This window comes from Pseudophryne corroboree, chromosome 3 (assembly GCF_028390025.1).
Source record: "Pseudophryne corroboree isolate aPseCor3 chromosome 3, aPseCor3.hap2, whole genome shotgun sequence".
Taxonomy (NCBI): domain Eukaryota; kingdom Metazoa; phylum Chordata; class Amphibia; order Anura; family Myobatrachidae; genus Pseudophryne; species Pseudophryne corroboree.
Window position 1 is genome coordinate 682299718 of NC_086446.1, and position 20248 is coordinate 682319965.

At 41.5% G+C, this 20248-nt stretch overlaps 1 protein-coding gene across 4 annotated transcripts in view; it reads left to right on the top strand.

Moving 5' to 3' along the window:
* CNNM2 (cyclin and CBS domain divalent metal cation transport mediator 2) overlaps positions 1-20248 on the top strand; it is a 246673-nt gene that overhangs the window by 194004 nt on the left and 32421 nt on the right. For 2 of the 4 annotated variants that reach the window (XM_063961944.1, XM_063961945.1), the window contains exon 6: positions 15340-15402. The exons of the other annotated variants lie outside the window; for them this stretch is intronic. In XM_063961944.1, the coding sequence (XP_063818014.1) occupies positions 15340-15402 (63 nt within the window). The remainder of the gene's footprint in view (positions 1-15339; positions 15403-20248) is intronic. 4 annotated transcript variants of the gene reach the window in all.

The following is a 20248-nucleotide window of genomic DNA, read 5'->3' on the forward strand; positions in this document are numbered from 1 at the left end:
CCCATTAGAGGCCAGTGGCTAAGACAGATGCCCTGTCTGCCTTGCCCGTAAAAGGACTATAGCCTGTGTATTGATAATTTAATGTACGTTTTCATGACCATTGCAGAAAAAAAATATAGCAACCAGGAGTGTAACCAAATAACTTTCACATCCACCAGTGGGGTAATGTTGGCATGTAAGGGTATTAATTGATATTCTATTGTTAACTCTTTAGCCAGACGTATTACAAAGTTGACATTTGTGAAGCCACTTGTACATTTCTCCACCAAACACATACATGTTCCCAGCATCTAAGAAACTGTAATCATTTTATAATGTCTTTAGTGTTGTGTTGGGTTTCACGCCAGAAGTACAGTTAAGTAGACTGATGCCTTTGGACTTGTGCTAGCTGTCACCTTATCTTGACGTTAGATTATGGTAGATGTGCTCCGACATCAAATGACCCTTCACCCAAGAGTTATCTGGAAATAGTGGTTTTCTCTGGCTGGGTCCACAGGATTATCCACAGGATAACATTGGGATATTGTCGAGCGACAGCGAAAATGGCACCAACACGGTCACGAGCTTTCTGGCCTTCCAGGATGCATTGGGGCCTCCACTATATAGTCCCGCCCACTGACTCAGTCAGGTCAGTTTTTTGCTTGGTGCGGCAGGAAGCCGCATGGTCACAGGGCTGCTGTGAAAGCAGCCTCAAGTTTTCATTACTTTATTTTTATAGACTTACTATATTTTTAGAGCAACTTCTCTTAACAGCGTCTTAAACGCATATTAGAAAGAGTCGCTCCAACAACTCCCCACCGGGTCGCAACAACGCTTACCTCCGCGGTACAGTGCTGTCTCGACGGGCGTCTGTGTCGGATGTTCTAGCAGGTCCAGCAGACGTTACCAGGCTGTGGCCGGAGCATGGGGAGACAGTGAGTCTATGGACTTCCTCTTACTAGAGGGGTCAGGACACAGCTACGCTGATTTGGTGGTGCGCCGAACATCCCGGTGTGACAGCGCTACGCTCTGGGGATCATAGGCGCCAGGACTAGGTAAGGCCGCGATCCTGGGAGTTTAAGTCAACAGGGGGTTTCAGACGCTCTCCTGGCCGTCCCTCCTCCGAGTTCATGGCCAGTTCCCGCGTGTCTCTCGTTTCATGAACTGAATGACCTCACTTCCGGCTCAGACGCTACCACGAGGGTACGCGGTCGCAGCTTAGACGCTGCGGTTGTGTACACTGGATATAAACCCGCCCAGACCGAGTCGCAGGCCTTTAGCGTCTGCATGCACGTGGAGTCGCTCAGCGTCCGTGTCCGTTGGTGAGCGTCCGTGTCCGTTATCAGTTACCAAGAGCGGCAGTGTACACCAGTAGCGTCTGAATCCACTCTGCGTCTTACGAGCGCCTTTGCTTGGATATGGAAGTGTGGTGAGTCTCCCTGTATCCCGCTCTCTGGAGGCAGGGTATACAGTACTAAAAATTCCTTCTACTTCTTAGTTTGCATTGTTAATTTTTAGTACCTATTGCATATGAGACCTGTATATTACTGTGTTTTCTGCATGTTATGTTGAAAAAAGAACCAGTTAAACAGAAGTACAATTTTCCTACTTATGTTTAAGTTATTATGGAAGTTGTATTCTCATATGACAATGTCTAATGCTTTAACATGTGACTGACTGCTAGTATGCGTGCTGACTTTTCTGTGTAATGTCAGTCCTGTTCTGACCCTCAAATCAGGTGCACTGTGGTCAGATTGATCTCACCTCTATATACTGATTATAGGGTGTTTTTCAGTCACAAAATTGTGTAGTCAATATCAGATAAAATGTCTGTGAGCGGCAAAAGTGATGAGGAGAATTTGTCAAGCACTCCCATAGCCCTAACATGCTTATCTTGTAAGTCAGGGGTAATTGATATGAATCAATTGGTCACTTATGAGGGTTTGTGTGCTGTTTCGCTTTTCAGCGAAGTAAAAAACAGGAGTTGGTTCAGCCTCCAGTAGAGCCACCATGGAATATGTTCGCGAAGACTCTGTCTTCAATAGCGGACAGGTTAGCTCCGGTAGCACCACCTCAAGGGTTAGGTTACACTATGAACCCATACATGCAGCTCCCTTCCTATGGTTTGGTTCCAGTAGCTTCTACAAGCAACCAAGGGGCAGGTAAGACTAAGACAGATACGTCTGTATGGCAGACTACACAAGATGATACATCGGATGATGATGCGGAAACAATAGAGTCAACTCCGTATGATGATCAGTCGCAGAGCTTTAGTTCAGATGATGTAGCTGAACTCATTAATGCAGTGAAGGCTGTGCTTTCTCTGGAAGAACCAGCCAAGACAGCGTTAAAAGCAAAAGCACCTGTATTCAAACGAACAAAGTCAGTGAAGGCTGAATTTCCAGCGTCAGATGAATTGACGGAAATGATGGATGAGTCTTGGGCAGCGCCCAGTAAAAAGTAAAAGATTCCTAAGAGATGGGATTCTTATTATCCATTTCCTGATGGAGATTGTTCGAAGAGAGAAGTTCCTCCAAAAGTAGATGCACATGTTCTGCGACTCGTGCATAAATCTGCTTTACCACTGTCATCTACCTCTTTGAATGATGTCACAGACAGAAGGGTAGAGAGCCTATTGAAAAATATTTTTTCTCTTGTAGGTGCAGTGGTAAGACCTGCTATGGCTTCGGCCTGGGTAGCAAAGGCAATGGGCGAATGGATAGAGGAACTAGAGAATGACATCCCCTCTCCTACTAGGGAGCAAGAGGATCGTCTTTGCCGTTTAAGACAATCTGCCCAGTATTTAGAAGAAGCAGCTATTGATGTTGCTTCTAATAAAGCTTCAGCCCTGGCAGTAGTCTCTCGCAGAGCAGTTTGGCTACGGACCTGGAAGACAGATGCGGAGTCCAAGAAAGAATTGGAAGCATTGCCTTTCGTGGGTAATATATTATTTGGGAAAACCCTTATCGGATATCCTAGAGTCAGAGGCTGAATCGAAAAAGGTCAGATTTCCGGCTACCAATAACCCTAAGTCCAAGGGTTTAAAATTTCGCTCATTTCGCTGGCAAAGCGAAAGCTAAAGAGGAGCCTAAACAACCCCAGTTTAAATCCAGGGGTAGGAAGCAGTGGGCTAGCAAGAAGCCAGCTTCCAAACCTGAATAGAAACCCTCAGCCTGAAGAGACGGGCCTCCGCCTGGAGGATTCCAGGGTTGGGGGCCGACTCCTGCAATTTGCACACATATGGCAACAGTCAACAACAAATGCCTGGGTGCAGAAGGTAGTATCTCAGGGGTATGGGTTCCCATTCAGGAGGCAGCCTCCTCAAAGATTTTTTTGCACCAGCCCGTCTCGTATAGAGTCGAAGGCCAATGCCCTGCAAGAAGCAGTCCAAAAATTACTACAGTCAGGGGTGATTGTCCCAGTACCTCCATCACAAAGGGGACAGGGGTATTACTCCAATCTGTTTCTAATCCAGAAACCAAATGGGTCATATCGACCAATTCTAAATCTGAAGATGTTGAACAACTACATATGGATCCCGAAGTTCCACATGGAGACGTTACGCTCCATAATGTTGGCTATGGAACCGGGAGACTATATGGTATCTCTGGATGTACGGGATGCTTACCTACATGTACCTATAGCACTATCACATCAGTGTTACCTCAGGTTTGCCATCCTCAAGGAACACTTCCAGTTCCAAGCTCTGCCCTTCGGGCTAGCTACAGCACCCAGGGTGTTTACTAAGATCATGGTGGTTATGGGAGCTTGTCTGCGCAAGCAAGGGATAAGAATATTCCCATACCTAGACGACCTATTAATCTTAGCACAGTCGCAAGATTTACTGTTGAGCCATCTCCAACAGACGATAGTTTGTTTACAGAGACACGGGTGGCTCATAAATTGGGAGAAGTCGTCCCTGAATCCGTCACAGCGGATGGTTCATTTGGGAGCCATATTGGATTCAGACCTACAGAGAGTTCTCTTACCAGAGAAAAAAATAGTCAAGGTGCAGGTCATGGCTCAGGAAGCGTTGCAAGCCCAGACAATGTCAGTCCATGCAGCAATGCGACTGTTGGGTCTGATGGTATCAACGTTCGACATGGTGGAATATGCGCAATTCCACTCCAGACCGTTGCAGCATCTCATTTTGACCAAATGGAACGGAAATCATCAAACGATAAAAAAGCAGATGATAAAGATTCCAGTAAATGTAAAAAGGTCTCTAGCATGGTGGCTACAGACAGACCATTTAAACAAAGGGAGACCCTTTTGGATAAAAGTGGCAAGTCCTGACGACAGATGCCAGCCTGCAAGGCTGGGGGGCGGTACTCGGAAGCCTATGGTTCCAGAGAAAATGGACCGCAAGGGAAAGTCGCCTGCCGATAAATCTGTTAGAAATAAGAGCCATTTACTTGGCCCTAGTTCAGGCAAAGGACAATCTACAAGGAAGACCAGTCCAGATCCGCTCAGACAATGCGACGGCAGTAGCATACCTCAATCATCAAGGAGGAACTCACAGCAAGAGTCTGATGGAGGAAGTAACTCCCATTCTAAAATGGGCGGAACTCCATCTCCCGGCATTGTCAGCAGTATTTGTCCCGGGTGTACTAAATTGGGAAGCGGATTTTCTCAGTCTGCACACCATTCAGGAAACCGAATGGGCACTACACCCAGAAGTGTTTCAGACACTGGTGAACAGATGGGGTCTACCGGAGATAGACCTTATGGCGTCTCGTCTAAACAACAAAGTTCCGAGGTACGGATCAAGAACAAGGGACCCAGGAGCGGTCCTGGTAGACGCACTGTCAGTAGAATGGAGGTTTCAGCTGGCATATCTGTTCCCTCCAATATCTCTGTTACCCAGAGTAGTGAGAAAGATAAAACAGGCAAAAGGAGCAATCATTCTAATAGCTCCAGCTTGGACAAGAAGGCATTGGTACACAGATCTGTTGAGAATGTCCGTGGAAGCACCAATATTGCTCCCTCAACGTCCGGATCTGTTAATGCAGGGTCCTTGTTGTCACAGTCATCTGGATTGCCTGTCTTTGACGGCGTGGCTGTTGAAACCTCTATCTTAAAGGCTAAAGGATTTTCAAAGCAAGTAATCCAAACCATGCTTAGAGCAAGAAAGCCTTCTTCGGCCCGTGTGTATCATAGAATATGGCAAGCCTATATTCATTGGTGTTCTGGAAAAAATTACAATCCGAGATCCTTTAAAGAAGCTAACATTTTGGATTTCCTGCAGGCAGGATTGGATAAGGGGTTGAAGGTTGCTTCCTTGAGGGTGCAAGTCTCAGCATTGACTGTATGGTTTCAGCAGAAGATTGCTGACCTACAGGATGTACGTACGTTTTTCCAAGGAGTAGTACATATTCAACCTCCATTTGTTCCTCCTGCAGCTCCCTGGGATTTGAATTTAGTTCTTAAATTTCTCCAGGGTCCTTTGTTTGAACCACTTGAGAGAGCGGATCTTAAGTGGTTAACGGTTAAAGTTCTTTTTTTACTGGCAATGGCGTCAGCCAGAAGAGTGTCAGATTTGGGAGCATTATCATGCAAGTCTCCTTTCCTAAGTTTTTTTCCAGACAGAGCAGTTCTCAGAACGAGATCTAGCTATCTTCCAAAGGTGGTATCAAAATTTCACCTGAATGAAGAGATTGTAGTCCCCGCTTTTCAGATATCGGGACTATCTGCGGGAGAAGCGTCGCTGGACGTGGTGGGGGCTTTAAAAATCTACATAGATCGTACTAGTTCCATCAGGAAAACAGATTCCCTCTTCATCCTCTACGGATTCCATAGAAGAGGATAGCCTGCTAGTAAACAGACGCTGGCGAGATGGCTCCGAATGGTAATATCAGAAGCTTATTCTCATGCAGATCTTCCTATTCCGGCTAATGTCTCTGCACACTCTACACGTAAGGTAGGTCCTTCTTGGGCAGCACAGCAGGGTGCTTCAGCAGAACAGATATGTAGGGCAGCCACATGGTCTTCCATAAACACATTCATTAGACATTATGCCTTGGATACTTTTGCCTCTCATGACGCAGACTTCGGGCGAAAGATCCTCCTGTGCAATCAGGAGCGTCCCCACCACTAAAATGGCTTTGGGAATCCCAATGTTATCCTGTGGATAATCCTGTGGACCCAGCCAGAGAAATGAACGTTATGGTAAGAACTTACCGTTGATAACGTGATTTCTCTTATGTCCACAGGTATCCACAGGGATCCCAACCTGACGCATCTGATTTGAGGATCTAGACAATCACTAAACCTCTTCCTTCTTGTATGGAAGGGTGTGCATGTGTGTTCTTATCGCCTGTACAGGTCTCTACCTAATGTTCCTGCCTAAAATCACTGTGGAAAGAATTGATCTGACTGAGTCAGTGGGCGGGACTATATAGTGGAGGCCCCAATGCATCCTGGGAGGCCATAAAGCTCGTGACCGTGTTGGTGCCATTTTTGCTGTTGCTCGACAATATCCCAATGTTATCCTGTGGATACCTGTGGACATAAGAGAAATCACGTTATCAACGGTAAGTTCTTACCATAACGTTCATATTTTAGACAATCAGCACATGGTGAGAATTCTGTGTGTAAGAATGTTAAACCCATGCAACAAGGATTTTTAGTGTTACTAGGTACTGAAATATGTCCTGTCGAACAAGGACAGGCAATGGTTTAACCCTTGGTCATGTGTTCATTCCTTATCCTATTGTGCATTCTCCTTTCTACTGAATGTATACAAGTGTTCCCTCTCTTCTTACATGTTTAGAGTCCAATCTTCTATATCTGTTAATACAACATTGTGATTTGTTCTTTTCCAATCAGATAATATAAATAAGTTGTTTGTTTGCACATATTTAAAGCTAAGCACTGTTTTAATAATCTATAGTTTTTACTATACTAATAATAATCTTGATTTATCTAAATCCACATTGGTATTCCAGTGTGTTTTTAGTACAGTGAATATTTGTTCCACTGATGTTATGTTACATGTTAAGGTTTGCCCATGTTTGCTTTTAGCCCTGTTTTAGTTCTTGACGCTTTAACAACAACAAAACAACACCAGCAAAAACCCAACTATAACTATTGGTTGTAATTACTAAATAGAGTTTGTACACTATCACCATTACTTCTCCTTTCTTACAAGCAATACAAAAATGTTCCGCTTGTGTCACATTCTCCTAAGCCATTGAAGTAAATAATAAAATATGTGCAAACTAAACAAACATACTAATAAAAGGTGAATATCTGTATTAAATGATCACACTGGATTTGGAATTTTACTAAGAATCTTTCTCCTCCTCTTCAGGGGACCATCTACACCAGTAGCTTACAACTTGCTAGTCTAGACCTTTTTGACCTGGACGAGGCTGACAACTTATTTATACCCTTTTCACACAGGACAAATATATTGCCGGGTCAGTCCAGAATTCCCAAGTCGCCTGACCCGTTATTTGAACCCGAGAATAATGAAGGGTTATTACCGGGTCAGGTGCAATGTGAACGGGTTGAAGGGTCAATGCGACCTGGGACTAATAAAGGCAGAGGCGGCGTGGAGATGATCTCATCTCTTAGCACCACTTCCACACCCGCCCCCCCGATGGCAACCCGGCCCGGCATAATGCTGGGTTGGGAAGCCAGTGTGAAAGGGTCCAATGCCGGGTAGCACTATTGATTTATGGAATCATATTTATGAATATTAATATTTAATATATCATATATGGTATTTAATATATGGATATATTTCAATTAATATGCATTTATCATATATATCTGCAAATATATTATGTCAGGCTTACAAACTAATTGGCTGATACATATATGCAGTCCTTATACATATGACTTATGAAGTTATTAAGTTAAGATTCCTTAAAGAGAGTTCAAGCTTGAATATTACCGCTCTTTTTATATGATTCTTTATTTACAGGCAGATCAAATCGTACAGAATAAGATATACACAGTAGTGATATATATACTAATTATAATTATATATGCTTCCTTCGTTACATAACATAAAACAACATGACATAAGTTTCACAAACAGTTTCAATTGCTAACATAAAATGTATACTTGCAAGTTAAAGATTGCCATCCCAAGAATCATTCCTTCTGCATGTTCTCCATGACTTCTCCTCCTGACTGACTTCCTTCCTTCTCCTTCTTCTTCTCCCTCTCCCTCTTCCTTCTAACTCCTAACTACAAGTCTGGTCCTTTTATCTCATATTTTACCAATTCAAACTATCATATTCTCATAGTTTCCAATGGAATAGGTAATTATAGGTTTGTCAGATTCCAAGGTGTAATAAAACAAACATTGAACTGGGCTGTCGTGTCCTGTTCACGGAGGCATGGTGTCATAAAAGTGTGGTGTCCACACTGCCTTAAGCAAGTATAGTATTGTAAAATCTGGAATGTCTTTTCATCCAAAGTTCTGTTGTATTGACAAGTTTTCCTGGGGTCGGTTACACAATGTTTTATCAATGGATGTGATCTCTTTTCATAGTAGTTAATTTATACTCCCTAGCTTTTAACCTTCACTGGACAATAGACAAACCAGTAGATTCTGATCTACTGTAAGCACACCTGTGAATTCCAATGACCAACAGAGCTCTGTCACATACCTATTATCATTTATGGCCTAATACCTTTTCTCTACAATGACTCTTGATCTTACTGTAACCTCTCTGGCCTTATTTATGACTAGAGCAGAATAAACCTGTTTCCTACACTATTTTTTACCATCTTGCTGTAAAACACAAATATACAGTTAAATATATAAACACATACACAAACCTAATCTCTTAAATCAGCTAAACATTACCTCATACATTCAAACTTATTTCATATCTATTCCTTACTATATATATCCAGTATACTGTCCACTATGGTAACATCGCCTATTTATAATGAATTATATTTTGATTCAGACAATATCCATTGCCCTAATATTATACTAAGTGCAGACAATTACCTATAAGGCAACAGTCGCCCCCTTGTGGCCATGAGAAATTCTTTTGATTGGCCACACATTAAACTAGCGTAATTGCTTCCAAATACATTTCAAAATATTCCTTCAAACATAACTTTCGTTGTAACCATAATATATACCATAAGTGTAATAATAATAACCATTATGATTTTAAAAATCTCTAAAAATTCTTAGCTTACCTAACCTTATTCTACTTTTTAACTAAAGCAGACAAAACTGAGGTTTTTATTCAGTATTCATGAGGAAAACTAATTTCTACAGACATTTGGAATACCATAGCCCAATTGTAGACCTTTTTTCTGTATCTGGATCAGTACGTTTGGACATTTTTGCTGTTCTTGTATGTAGCAATTTACTGGGATAAGACTGTCATCTGCGTGGTTTGCTTGCAATTGGAGATGCCTTGCGTTTGCATTATGGCCTTGCGTTTGCAACATTTGCACCATTACTAGAAGTAGAATTCTTCGTAGCAGCTGCTCCTTTGCTTGCCATTTCGCTGTTTGAGGCAGAGGGCTGTGTACGTCGAGTGCTGTGTCTTGAACATTCAGTACTTGTGACGACCCTCAGTAATAGTAATAGTCTTTATACAGTCTTTAGCAGTTCTGTTTCCTTTGCGTTTATCCAATGCCGCAGTTGTGACCAGTGTCCATATTGCTTTTGCACAAACAGGTTGTGATTTTGAATAGAACAGGCATATATGAAACAGTCTTTTTTTTTTTCTTTCTTTCTTTCTTTCCTTGCTTGTTAATAGTAGGTCTTAATTGTCTTCGGGCAATAGTACCACAAATGGCTGTGAGTAGTACACCTACTCTGTTCTGTATTTCCTCACTGAATAAATTACCATGCAGTCTTAAATCTCCTTATTCTACCTTGTACCTATTTATACATCTCAATCTTACATAAACTTATACCAGTTTAACCCATATAAAGGCGTTTTCTATCCTACCTATATTTTGACTAATTATTTAAAATGCTTTTGATGTGTATATAGTAACATCCTATCAATACAATAAATGAATACAATTTTGCTTCAAACAGATATTAAATATCATTTAGGAATGGCTTTGACTAAATCTAATTCCATCCAGTATTAGATATTTAATTACTTTTGAAGCTTTTACGAAGGAAGCATAGGTAGTATCTACTGTGTAATATAAAAAAAAACATAAAATATTTACAAGGTATATAATACAATGATATAATATATATATCAGATAAATGTTTACATATATGTGATTAAGGTATATGAAGGGATGAGACAGTTCTGTATAATCACAGTGATGAGATGTGCTGTACACTGTTTTGGGAGTGTACATGTAGTTTGAAAGACAAGTAATGATTACTTGTGATGAAAAGGTTAATGAAAACATTCCCCTTTCTTGTGAAACTGGAAAACTCCTTGAGGATTTGTCCATATATCAGTCTTTAGGGATGCTATGTAGATTTTGCTGGATAGCAGCGATGAAAGGGTTAATGAAGACCTTTTCCCTTGTAAATTGGAGTCTTTTTGGAGTCTTGCACCATTCTGTATACAGGTTGCCAGGATTACTATGAATCAAACAAAAATACATACAATGAATATCACAGATATTTATACAGTGATTTAACATAGCTTGCTATGCATTCTGTCCTATCTGCTGCATGTTATCAGGTACAGAATTTACAAATGTGTCTTTAACGATTGAATAACAAACAAACAATTGTTTCTGGCCTGTGCCAATCTTTCCTGTCACATTGTGTGTCAATGACAGCACAATTGTCGCTGCAGATATGATGCAGGTTTAATTTGGAAACTGTGGCTGTTTGAACATCAAAGCAAACAATGGCTTCATTGGATCTAACAAGTAAAGGAATGATACTACCGTATTCACTTGTGACCATACTCCCTTGTGATGCAGCCTGGTCCCAGACTGTCTTTAACCATAGCGTTTGCTGCTTGGTGTGGCTCCTTAGTTTGGAAGAATCTTGGAGCTTCTGAAAAAACCTACTTTTGTGGGGAGAGAAACTTGTTAAACTTTGCCAAATATGTATTGCAGGTCCCAGGGCTTTCTGTCTTTCCACACCTGTAATAAAATGGTTATGGCACCAGGGCATAAAAACATTTTCATCCTGGTGATCCTTTTTGTCATTGTTAATTGGTGTGTGGTTTGCAGAATGACACTCTGCATGTGGTCTCTCTGAGAGCATGCAAACATTTGCACCATCACTAGAAGTCTCTGAGTGCTCTGTGGGGGTTACATAAGTTTGGGAACTTTGTTTGTAAACATGCATTCCTGAATTAATTTCATGGATTTTCCCTTTAAACATGTTTCCAGGTGAATACATTTCAAGGTTTGCAACTCTGGTTGCCATGGGAGTTTTCACCATGGGGAACTTCCCCACCCCTGTGTGCACTGTACTGCTGCTATCAGTGTTTAAATCTGCTGACAATTCACCTTTGCCTAAGGGCATAACAAATTCTTCATTTACATTGGGAACTCTGAGAGTGTATTCAGCAGAATACTCATAATCTGAGTTACAATGATCTTCCCCCTTACTAGACACAGTATAGGGGACATCTCCTATTGCTGCTACCTCCTTTACATTAATGTGCTGTCTGATGATAGACACATCCGGCACATTGCTACTTTCTTCCTTTACCACAGAGGCTGTTCTGCTGGTGGTCTGTGTGACCATAGCAGACTCCATGCGCTGCACATTGATGCAGTCCTGCAACATGTAACTTTCCTTAATTTTAGGATCTTGACTGATTAAGTCATTTCTGACTCCTGTAGACTCTGTGTACAGAGTTTCACATACCTCAACACTATTCCTGTTTGGTGTTTCTATCTCAGCTTGCTTGCTGGATGTTATCTCTTCATCAGAGATCTTGACAATTTGATTACAAACTGTCAGGCTTTTCGCTTCTGCCCCAAACTTTTTCTGTTTATTTTTCTGTTTAAGGGACTTAAATAACGAATGCATTTTTGCATTAATGGTCAGGCACGCCTTACGAAGACGTGAACCTGATTCTTCTTTACATTTCTGTTTGGCTTCTAGAGCCGCAGTTCTGCGCATTTTTCTAAATGCTACAGAAAACTTTTGCATTTTTAACATTTCAATGCTAAATTTATATATTCTTTGTTTTTAGTACTGAAGGTATCCTCTCCTTAAGATTGACCGGTGTCTTAAGGTTAAACTCTAATACCTGGTACATTTATACATTTATTTGGAAATACTCTTTTCCACTGTGCACATTTTCTATTCTAGGCCTTTAAATTCTTTATTCTCATTTGTAACCTATTCCACTGTGATCTTGTATTTTGCCAGCAGGCTTATAGCCTTTGGTGCTGCTTCCTAATAGATATTATGTTAGTTAAAATAACGTATATTGCACTAACACATTTATCCTAGGTTATACAGAATACAAAATTGACATTACACAATGGTAATAAATTTTCATAGATACATCCCCACCGTGATTCTGCAGATTTGGTAGCCAGCTTATAGCATTTGCTACTCCTCATAAATATTATAAATCAGATAATCAGATTCAGTAATAACAAGTCCAATTCGTGGTCGCCAATATTGATTTATGGAATCATATTTATGAATATTAATATTTAATATATCATATATGGTATTTAATATATGGATATATTTCAATTAATATGCATTTATCATATATATCTGCAAATATATTATGTCAGGCTTACAAACTAATTGGCTGATACATATATGCAGTCCTTATACATATGACTTATGAAGTTATTAAGTTAAGATTCCTTAAAGAGAGTTCAAGCTTGAATATTACCGCTCTTTTTATATGATTCTTTATTTACAGGCAGATCAAATCGTACAGAATAAGATATACACAGTAGTGATATATATACTAATTATAATTATATATGCTTCCTTCGTTACATAACATAAAACAACATGACATAAGTTTCACAAACAGTTTCAATTGCTAACATAAAATGTATACTTGCAAGTTAAAGATTGCCATCCCAAGAATCATTCCTTCTGCATGTTCTCCATGACTTCTCCTCCTGACTGACTTCCTTCCTTCTCCTTCTTCTTCTCCCTCTCCCTCTTCCTTCTAACTCCTAACTACAAGTCTGGTCCTTTTATCTCATATTTTACCAATTCAAACTATCATATTCTCATAGTTTCCAATGGAATAGGTAATTATAGGTTTGTCAGATTCCAAGGTGTAATAAAACAAACATTGAACTGGGCTGTCGTGTCCTGTTCACGGAGGCATGGTGTCATAAAAGTGTGGTGTCCACACTGCCTTAAGCAAGTATAGTATTGTAAAATCTGGAATGTCTTTTCATCCAAAGTTCTGTTGTATTGACAAGTTTTCCTGGGGTCGGTTACACAATGTTTTATCAATGGATGTGATCTCTTTTCATAGTAGTTAATTTATACTCCCTAGCTTTTAACCTTCACTGGACAATAGACAAACCAGTAGATTCTGATCTACTGTAAGCACACCTGTGAATTCCAATGACCAACAGAGCTCTGTCACATACCTATTATCATTTATGGCCTAATACCTTTTCTCTACAATGACTCTTGATCTTACTGTAACCTCTCTGGCCTTATTTATGACTAGAGCAGAATAAACCTGTTTCCTACACTATTTTTTACCATCTTGCTGTAAAACACAAATATACAGTTAAATATATAAACACATACACAAACCTAATCTCTTAAATCAGCTAAACATTACCTCATACATTCAAACTTATTTCATATCTATTCCTTACTATATATATCCAGTATACTGTCCACTATGGTAACATCGCCTATTTATAATGAATTATATTTTGATTCAGACAATATCCATTGCCCTAATATTATACTAAGTGCAGACAATTACCTATAAGGCAACAGTTTGATTTATGGAATCATATTTATGAATATTAATATTTAATATATCATATATGGTATTTAATATATGGATATATTTCAATTAATATGCATTTATCATATATATCTGCAAATATATTATGTCAGGCTTACAAACTAATTGGCTGATACATATATGCAGTCCTTATACATATGACTTATGAAGTTATTAAGTTAAGATTCCTTAAAGAGAGTTCAAGCTTGAATATTACCGCTCTTTTTATATGATTCTTTATTTACAGGCAGATCAAATCGTACAGAATAAGATATACACAGTAGTGATATATATACTAATTATAATTATATATGCTTCCTTCGTTACATAACATAAAACAACATGACATAAGTTTCACAAACAGTTTCAATTGCTAACATAAAATGTATACTTGCAAGTTAAAGATTGCCATCCCAAGAATCATTCCTTCTGCATGTTCTCCATGACTTCTCCTCCTGACTGACTTCCTTCCTTCTCCTTCTTCTTCTCCCTCTCCCTCTTCCTTCTAACTCCTAACTACAAGTCTGGTCCTTTTATCTCATATTTTACCAATTCAAACTATCATATTCTCATAGTTTCCAATGGAATAGGTAATTATAGGTTTGTCAGATTCCAAGGTGTAATAAAACAAACATTGAACTGGGCTGTCGTGTCCTGTTCACGGAGGCATGGTGTCATAAAAGTGTGGTGTCCACACTGCCTTAAGCAAGTATAGTATTGTAAAATCTGGAATGTCTTTTCATCCAAAGTTCTGTTGTATTGACAAGTTTTCCTGGGGTCGGTTACACAATGTTTTATCAATGGATGTGATCTCTTTTCATAGTAGTTAATTTATACTCCCTAGCTTTTAACCTTCACTGGACAATAGACAAACCAGTAGATTCTGATCTACTGTAAGCACACCTGTGAATTCCAATGACCAACAGAGCTCTGTCACATACCTATTATCATTTATGGCCTAATACCTTTTCTCTACAATGACTCTTGATCTTACTGTAACCTCTCTGGCCTTATTTATGACTAGAGCAGAATAAACCTGTTTCCTACACTATTTTTTACCATCTTGCTGTAAAACACAAATATACAGTTAAATATATAAACACATACACAAACCTAATCTCTTAAATCAGCTAAACATTACCTCATACATTCAAACTTATTTCATATCTATTCCTTACTATATATATCCAGTATACTGTCCACTATGGTAACATCGCCTATTTATAATGAATTATATTTTGATTCAGACAATATCCATTGCCCTAATATTATACTAAGTGCAGACAATTACCTATAAGGCAACAGCACCCAGGAAGGATCAGTTTCCAAATCCCCGGTGCGGCCCTGCATTGCAATCTGAAAGTGGTAGAAGTGCCTTCCTTGTTTACAGTTTTAGTTGTAGGGCTATTGGTGTAGACTGTTTCCCTATGTTTTACTCTCGTTATGGCTCCTTTATCTTTTCTTTCCTTGGTTACAGTTCCCTTGTCCCTATCTCGTACCTTTGTTGTCAGCAGAACAGAATCGTTAGCTGGGTCTCCAGGTAAATCATGCATGTTTCTGTTCATTTATTTTCCCACCAGTCTGTGTGTCTCTGTACTACTCCTATCTGAAGAGTCCATACCTGCTCTATCACTTACCCTGAGAAATGATCTTTCTTCAGTCTATAAGGGCCCTCCTCTTACGTACAGCTCCCATCAGGCGTAATTACTCTGAATATATATTAAGGAAGCTTATACAGATGTAGCCACGCTCATTGTTGCGGCTGCTGCGCCATACAAGCGTCCTAGTCACACCATACAAATAGCGCAGGTAGGCAAAGTAAGGCGTGATAAGGTACAAGAGGATCCACAGCATGAATACACTGTTTCACCACTGGATGCCAATTGTTCCACTAATGAATGCTACAGTAGTGCTGAATATCAGCAGTTGGCTATGGCACTACAGAATACTGAACAATGTTGCAAGCCCTGACAAGCGGGCCAGTGCACACTAAATATGGTAGTTCTGTTTTAATACATTAATACTGCAGGGCAGAGTACAAAATCACCGTAACGGCAGGCACCCAGTGACAACATGCCTTACAACTTAAAGTTCCCCTGGTGCGCTGTATAAAATGATCCCTACATTAAGTAGAAATTTGAAAACAGAAAATATCTGCTCAGTGTCTCCAATGCGCAGTTGGGATACACTGCACTATAAAAAAAAAAAAATAAAATACAATGAGCGACATCACTATGTCACTGCAGGTGTCAGTCATCTGTCTTCAAGGCTCACCTCACATAGGGGTATCACCAATAGTTACCATGCCCGTGAGCTAGGGTTCGATTCCCGCAAAGGACATACTTGTATTCTATATCGGTGTAAAAAGTAGCATATAAATGTGTTAAAATTAGCATCCACAGTTTTTTCTAATTTTCCCAAAACAAGTTCTGTCATACTTTGTATACAGACTCAGACATTCACACAGATATACAGTCAAAATTAAAAGAAATCTGTAGGTGCTACTTTTTACACAAATATACAAGTGTGGCTTTTCAAATTACGAAAGTATTAACTTTGAGACTAAGTTTACTGTACTTCTTCCCGGGCCTCCCCATTGCTTTAATAGGCAGCCTCCCAACCCCATGAGACTTGTGATTTCAAAGATTGGACGTAATGCTTAGTAAATGACAGCATGATCCATTCATTCACATACAGCAGTGTATCGGCCATGTTGTGTTTGTCGTTTACTAAGCAGTGCATCCAGTCCTGAAATCACGAGACTCACCGGGGGTGGGATTAGTGGTGGGGAGGCTACCTATTAAAGCAATGGGGAGGCCTGGAATGAAGTACAGTAAACTCAGTCTCGTAAAGATATGTCTTACGTAATTTGAAAAGCCATACTTGTATATCTGTGTAAAAATTAGCATCTACAGCCTTTTTTCTAATTTTTTATGTATATCTGTGTGCATGTCTGAGTCTGTATATGAAGCACAACAGAGCTGGTTTTGGGAATATTGGAATATAAAAAAAAAAAAAACCCTGCGAGTTCTACTTTTTACACAGATATCTATACAAGTGTTCCTTTGCGGGAATCAAACCCTAGCTCATGGGCATGGTAACCATCGGCAATACCACTTTGCCAAGAGAGCTATGGAGACAGGTGACTGACACCTGCAGTGACATAGTGATGTTGCTCATTGTAATTTTCTTTTCTCTTACGTCCTAGAGGATGCTGGGGACTCCGTAAGGACCATGGGGTATAGACGGGCTCCGCAGGAGACATGGGCACTCTAAAGACTTTAGAATGGGTGTGCACTGGCTCCTCCCTCTATGCCACTCCTCCAGACCTCAGTTAGATCCTGTGCCCAGAGGAGACTGGGTGCACTGCAGGGGAGCTCTCCTGAGTTTCTCTGAAAAAGACTTTTTGTTAGGTTTTTTATTTTCAGGGAGCACTGCTGGCAACAGGCTCCCTGCATCGTGGGACTGAGGGGAGAGAAGCAGACCTACTTGAATGATAGGCTCTGCTTCTTAGGCTACTGGACACCATTAGCTCCAGAGGGTCGGAACGCAGGTCTCACCCTCGCCGTTCATCCCGGAGCCGCGCAGCCGTCGTCCTCACAGAGCCGGAAGATAGAAGCCGGGTGAGTATTAAGAAGAAAAGAAGACTTCACAGGCGGCAGAAGACTTCAGATCTTCACTGAGGTAACGCGCAGCGGTAACGCTGCGTGCCATTGCTCCCACACAGCGGGCACTGTAAGGGTGCAGGAAGCAGGGGGGGCGCCCTGGGCAGCAATAAAAACCTCTAGGGACACTGGCATATAAAGTAGATACTGCGGAGGCAGTATATTAATAAACCCTCGCCAGTATAAATAATTTGAGCTGGACCGAAGCCCGCCGGTGAGGGGGCGGGGCTTGGTCCTCCAGCACTAACCAGCGCCATTTTCTCCACAGCACACTGCAGAGAAGCTGGCTCCCCGGACTCTCCCCTGCTGAACAAGGTTACAGAGGGCAAAAAAAGAGGGGGGGGCATATTTCATTGGCGCACTGAGTGTATTTATATAAAAGCGCTGTACTAACTGGGATTTTATTCCAGTGTCAGGTGGCGCTGGGTGTGTGCTGGCATACTCTGTCTCTCCAAAGGGCCTTATTGGGGGACTGTCTCCATATAGATATATCCCTGAGTGTGTGGGAGTGTCGGTACGTGTGTGTCGGCATGTCTGAAGCGGAAGGCTCATCTAAGGAGGAGGTGGAGCAGATGATTGTGGTGTCTCCATCAGCAACGCCGACACCTAAATGGTTAGATATGTGGAATGTTTTAAATGCAAATGTGGCTTTATTACATAAGAGATTGAGTCCAGGGATAAAACAGGGAGTCAATCAATGGCTTTGACTGTGTCACAGGGGGTTCCGGTATGAATGGTCGACCATGTTATGGTCGACAGTCATTAGGTCGACCACTATTGGTCGACATTGACATGGTCGACATGGACACATGGTCGAAACATGAAAATTGTCGACACATGAAAAAGTCGACATGAATTTTTTTAACTTTTTTGGTGTCTTTTTTGCGTAAAGTGACTGGGAACCCCAATTAGTGCACCGCGTCCCCTCGCATGGCTCGCTTCGCTCGCCATGCTTCGGGCATGGTGCCTTCGCTCCGCTACCGCTTCGCTCGGCACACTTTACCGTTCCAATCTTAGTCCATGTGGATCGTAAAGTATGGAAAAGTTCCCCAAAAGAAAAAAAAGTGAAAAAACTCACGTCGACCTTTTCATGTGTCGACCTGTTCATGTGTCGACCATTTTCATGTGTCGACCATGTGTCCATGTCGACCATGTCAATGTCGACCAATAGTGGTCGTCCTAATGACTGTCGACCATAACATGGTCGACCATATGAACGGATACCGTCACAGGGCCCTTCAGGGTCTCAAAAACGTCCCCTGTCCCAAGTTGCAGACACTGATACCGACACGGATTCTGACTCCAGTGTCGACTACGATGATGCGAGGTTACACCCAAGGGTGGCCAAAAGTATTCATTATATGATTATTGCATTAAAAGATGTTTTACATATCACAGATGACCCCTCTGTCCCTGACACAAGGGTATGCATGTTTAAGGAAAAGAAACCTGAGGTAACCTTTCCCCCATCTCATGAGCTGAACGCGTTATTTGAAAAAGCTTGGGAAACTCCAGACAAAAAACTGCAGATTCCCAAGCGGATTCTTATGGCGTATCCTTTCCCTGCACAGGATAGGGTACGGTGGGAATCCTCGCCCAGGGTGGACAAGGCTTTAATGCGCTTGTCCAAGAAGGTGGCGCTACCGTCTCCAGATACGGCGGCCCTCAAGGATCCTGCTGATCGCAGACAGGAAACTACCTTAAAATCAATTTTTTCACATACGGGTGCTTTGCTCAGACCAGCAATAGCATCGGCTTGGGTTTGTAGTGCAGTAGCAGCTTGGACAGATACCTTGTCAGCTGACATTGATACCCTAGATAGGGATACCATTTCATTGACCTTAGGTCACATTAAAGACGCAGTCTTATATATGAGAGACGCTCAGAGAGACGTTGGGCTACTAGGTTCAAGAGCCAACGCCAGGGCGATTTCTGCTAGGCGAGCCCTGTGGACCCGCCAATGGACGGGTGATGCCAACTCAAAGAGGCATATGGAAGTTTTGCCTTACAAGGGTCAGGTGTTATTTGGGGAAGGTCTCGCGCTTGGTTTCCACAGCTACCGCGGGTAAATCTACTTTTTTGCCTTATGTTCCCCCACAGCAAAAGAAAACACCACAATATCAGATGCAGTCCTTTCGGTCGCATAAATCCAGAAGAGGTCGGGGCTCTTCCTTCCTCGCCAGAGGTAAGGGTAAAGGGAAAAGAATGCCTGCCACGGCTAGTTCCCAGGAGCAGAAGTCCTCCCCAGCTTCTACTAAATCCACCGCATGACGCTGGGGCTCCTCTGAGGGAGTCCGCGCCGGTGGGGGCACGTCTTCGACTCTTCAGCCACGTCTGGGTTCAGTCAGACATGGATCCTTGGGCGATGGAAATTGTATCCCAGGGCTACAAGCTGGAATTCGAAGAGGTGCCTCCGCGCCGATTTTTCAAATCTGCTTTGCCAGCTTCTCCCCCAGAAAGGGAGATAGTTTTAGCTGCAATTCAAAAGCTGTGTCAACAGCAGGTGATTGTCAAGGTTCCCCTAGTTCAACAGGGGAAGGGGTACTATTCAAACCTGGTTGTGGTTCCGAAACCGGATGGCTCGGTCAGGCCCATTCTAAATCTAAAATCTCTAAACCTGTACTTGCAAAAGTTCAAATTCAAGATGGAATCGCTCCGGGCAGTTATCTCCAGCCTGGAAGGGGGGGGATTTTATGGTGTCACTGGACATAAAGGATGCAT